This window comes from Neophocaena asiaeorientalis, unplaced genomic scaffold (assembly GCF_003031525.2).
Source record: "Neophocaena asiaeorientalis asiaeorientalis breed wild unplaced genomic scaffold, Neophocaena_asiaeorientalis_V1.1 scaffold54, whole genome shotgun sequence".
NCBI classification, from domain to species: domain Eukaryota; kingdom Metazoa; phylum Chordata; class Mammalia; order Artiodactyla; family Phocoenidae; genus Neophocaena; species Neophocaena asiaeorientalis.
Genome location: NW_020174938.1, coordinates 2,426,621 through 2,430,365, shown reverse-complemented (window position 1 = coordinate 2,430,365; position 3,745 = coordinate 2,426,621). Strand labels below are relative to the sequence as shown.

At 62.8% G+C, this 3,745-nt stretch overlaps 1 protein-coding gene across 1 annotated transcript; it reads left to right on the top strand.

Annotated features, from left to right (window-relative positions):
- Positions 1–626: 626 nt before the first annotated feature.
- Positions 627–2,870, top strand: ISLR2 (immunoglobulin superfamily containing leucine rich repeat 2). The gene has a single exon (XM_024761801.1). The coding sequence runs from the start codon at positions 627–629 to the stop codon at positions 2,868–2,870; it is 2,244 nt and encodes a 747-aa protein (XP_024617569.1).
- The last annotated feature ends 875 nt before the right edge of the window (positions 2,871–3,745 follow it).

Genomic DNA, 3,745 nt, shown 5'->3' with positions numbered 1-3,745 from the left:
ATGAGGTCTCCAGATATATTGTGTCTGTGTCTGGGCGTCTTTGTGTTTGTATGTCTAGGAAATGTGTTGTGAACCCCTAAGCCCCTGCAGTTGTTGTTGGTCTGACGGCAGGTGCCTGGGCGTGTGTTTGTATTGTTGTACGCTTGTATGGGCGTGTGTGGGCGTGTGTGGGCGAGTGCCGTGCCATGGGACAAAGAGTTCAAGGGAAGACAGGCAGTCACGGACAAAAATACCCTTTCTATGTATCCCTTTCACTGAGTTAAACGAAGGCTTAGAAACATAGTCAGGGCTCGATGCAAAGCCCAGGGCAGACCTGCTAGCGGCCCATTCTGTGAAGGGCTCAGCCCCAGGCTGATGGGATAGGTAGAGAAAAAAGAGCAAGATACGAGGCGGCTAGAAGAGGAAGTCAGGGCCCTGAGAGGGAGCAAGCATTGAATCCCAAGACTTTTACTGAGCTCCAACTCGTGTCTAAGAGAGGCTCCTGGGCACAGAGGAGAAAGTTACCGCAGCCCTGGGACCTGCCCTAGACGGGTTTACGGAGGAGGCAGACGGATAAGGAAGGGAAGCTGGGGCTCAGTGAGTCACCTTCTCCTCTCTTCCCCCGGCTTCCACCTGCAGGATCCGCGATGGTGCCCTTGAGGGCCCTGTGGCTGGCTTGGGCGCTGCTAGGAGTGGCCAGAGCGTGCCCAGAGCCGTGCGCCTGTGTGGACAAGTACGCTCACCAGTTCGCCGACTGCGCCTACAAGGAGCTGCGCGAGGTGCCGGAAGGACTACCGGCCAACGTGACCACGCTTAGTCTGTCGGCGAACAAAATCACCGTGCTGCGGCGTGGGGCCTTCGCCGACGTCACGCAGGTCACGTCGCTGTGGCTGGCGCACAATGAGGTGCGCACCGTGGAGCTGGGCTCGCTGGCGGTGCTGAGCCAGCTCAAGAACCTCGACCTGAGCCACAACCTCATATCCAGCTTCCCATGGAGCGACCTGCGTAACCTGAGCGCTCTACAGCTACTCAAGATGAACCACAACCGCTTGGGCTCATTGCCCCGGGACGCACTCGGTGCACTGCCCGACCTGCGCTCCCTACGCATCAACAACAACCGGCTTCGTACACTGGCTCCTGGCACCTTCGATGCGCTAAGCGCGCTGTCACATCTGCAACTCTATCACAACCCCTTCCACTGCGGTTGCAGCCTTGTGTGGCTACAGGCCTGGGCGGCGAGCACCCGGGTCTCGTTACCAGAGCCCGACTCCATCGCGTGCGCCTCTCCTCCTGCTCTGCAGGGGGTGCCGGTGCACCGCCTGCCCGCCCTGTCCTGTGCACCTCCCAGTGTGCATCTGAGTGTTGAGCCGCCGCCTGAGGCGCCGGGCAGCCCCCTGCGCTCCGGCCTAACGCTCATGCTACACTGCGTCGCCGAAGGACACCCCACGCCCCGCCTGCAATGGCAGCTTCAGATTCCGGGGGGCACCGTAGTGTTAGTGCCGCCGATCCTGAGCGGGGAGGACGACGGGGACGGAGGGGAAGACGGTGAGGAGGAAGGAGATGAGGACGGGCCAACGCAGACAGAGGCTCCAACCCCGACTCCAGCACCCGCTTGGCCCGCGCCCCCAGCTACCCCGCGCTTCCTGGCCCTTACAAACGGCTCCCTGTTGGTGCCCCTCCTGAGTGCCAAGGAGGCAGGCATCTACACATGCCGTGCGCACAACGAGCTGGGTGCCAACTCCACGTCAGTTCGCGTGGCAGTGGCAGCTGCAGGGCCCCCAAAGCACGCTCCTGGCGCAGGGGGAGACCCTGATGGGCAGGCTCCAACCTCTGAGCGTAAGTCCACAGCCAAAGCCCGGGGCAACAGTGTCCTACCTTCCAAGCCCGAGGGCAAAATCAAAAGCCAAGGCCTGGGCCGGGCTAGCGTCCTCGGGGAGACACAGGCGGGGCCGGAGGGGGACGAGGAGGCAGGTGAGGGTGAAGAGACGGAAGACCAGGTCTCTGCTGACCCGGTGGAGGAGCAGCGCTGTGGCCACGGGGACCCCTCGCGGTACGTGTCCAACCACGCGTTCAACCAGAGCGCCGAGCTCAAGCCGCATGTCTTTGAGCTGGGCGTCATCGCGCTGGACGTGGCGGAGCGCGAGGCGCGGGTGCAGCTGACGCCACTGGCGGCAAGATGGGGCCCTGGGCCCGGCGGGGCTGCGGGAGCAGTGCGGCCTGGACGGCGGCCATTGCGCCTGCTCTATCTGTGCCCGGCGGGGGGCGGCGCAGCCGTGCAGTGGTCGCGTGTAGAGGAGGGCGTCAACGCCTACTGGTTCCGTGGCCTGCGGCCCGGCACCAACTACTCCGTGTGCCTGGCGTTGGCAGGCGAGGCCTGCCACGTGCAAGTGGTGTTCGCCACCAAGAAAGAGTTGCCCTCACTGCTGGTTATCGTGGCGGTGAGCGTGTTCCTCCTGGTGCTGGCCACCGTGCCCCTGCTGGGCGCCGCCTGCTGCCATCTGCTGGCCAAACACCCGGGCAAGCCCTACCGTCTTATCCTGAGGCCGCAGGCCCCGGATCCCATGGAGAAGCGCATCGCCGCCGATTTCGACCCACGTGCCTCCTACCTCGAGTCCGAGAAAAGCTACCCTGCAGGCGGCGAGGCGGGCGGCGAGGAGCCAGAGGAGACCCCCGGGGAGGGCCTTGACGAAGAAGCAGAGCAGGGGGACCCAGGTGGGGACCTGCAGAGGGAGGAGAGCCTGGCGGCCTGCTCGCTGGTGGAATCCCAGTCCAAGGCCAACCAAGAGGAGTTCGAGGCGGGCTCCGAGTACAATGATCGGCTGCCCCTGGGCGCCGAAGCGGTCAACATCGCCCAGGAGATTAACGGCAACTACAGGCAGACAGCGGGCTGACCCCCAGCCCGTCTGGCAGCCCATTCCCATCCCCCACCTCGGGTGCCTGGGAGCAGAAGCCTTGGGCTGGCAGGATTTATGACCCGCAACTTTCACTTACTCCACCCCCTTACCACCCCCTAACCTTGACTACTGGGGACTTCTAGTGGGGAGTGGGACGATTTTACCAGTCCCACCCACGACGGTCATTGTCCTCGTGGGCTGAATTCCCCTCCATGGCGAGCACAGTTCCCCGCTCCTCCCTCCCTGTGTAAGACACCACCCGCTGACCATGAGGCGAAATCCAAGCCTCTCCGTTCCCACTGCAATTATCTGCGAAATCCGCCCCGAACCCGCTCCACAGTGGGCTCGGAAGCCAGAGGAAATGGGAGAAGACTTTGGAAACATCTGATGGGCATGCTGTGGCTCGGGGGTCAGCCCGGGTCCCCCAGGAGATGTCCTTAGCGTGGAGCGCTATGGGGTCCCGCCTCAACCCCTACTCCGCCCTTTCCGGGGTGCACATCCCAGAAGCCAGGATTCTGTGGCAACTCCCCAGTTTTTAGTTTCAAAGCCCCCTTATGACTGGGAACCAAACGCTTCTGTCCCCCGTCCCCCACTCCTCTTCTGACCAGCTGGAGCCGAGCCGGGTGCCTGCGGCGCCTTTCAGCTCCGCGCTCCGATTTTCATATTTTCGTTGTTTTCAAAGACAGTGACACTCCGGATCTGGTGCTAACACTCCCTTGCTAGCCTCTGGGAAAACTGGGTGTGTGTGTTTCTGGGGATGGGGGAATCCGTCTTCTCTCGCCCTCTCTCCTAACTTAAAGCGCCGCAAAACCACGCGCCCTGTTTCCGCGGAGGGTGCGGCCTTGGTCCCGGGCCAATTTCGTTGTAGGTTA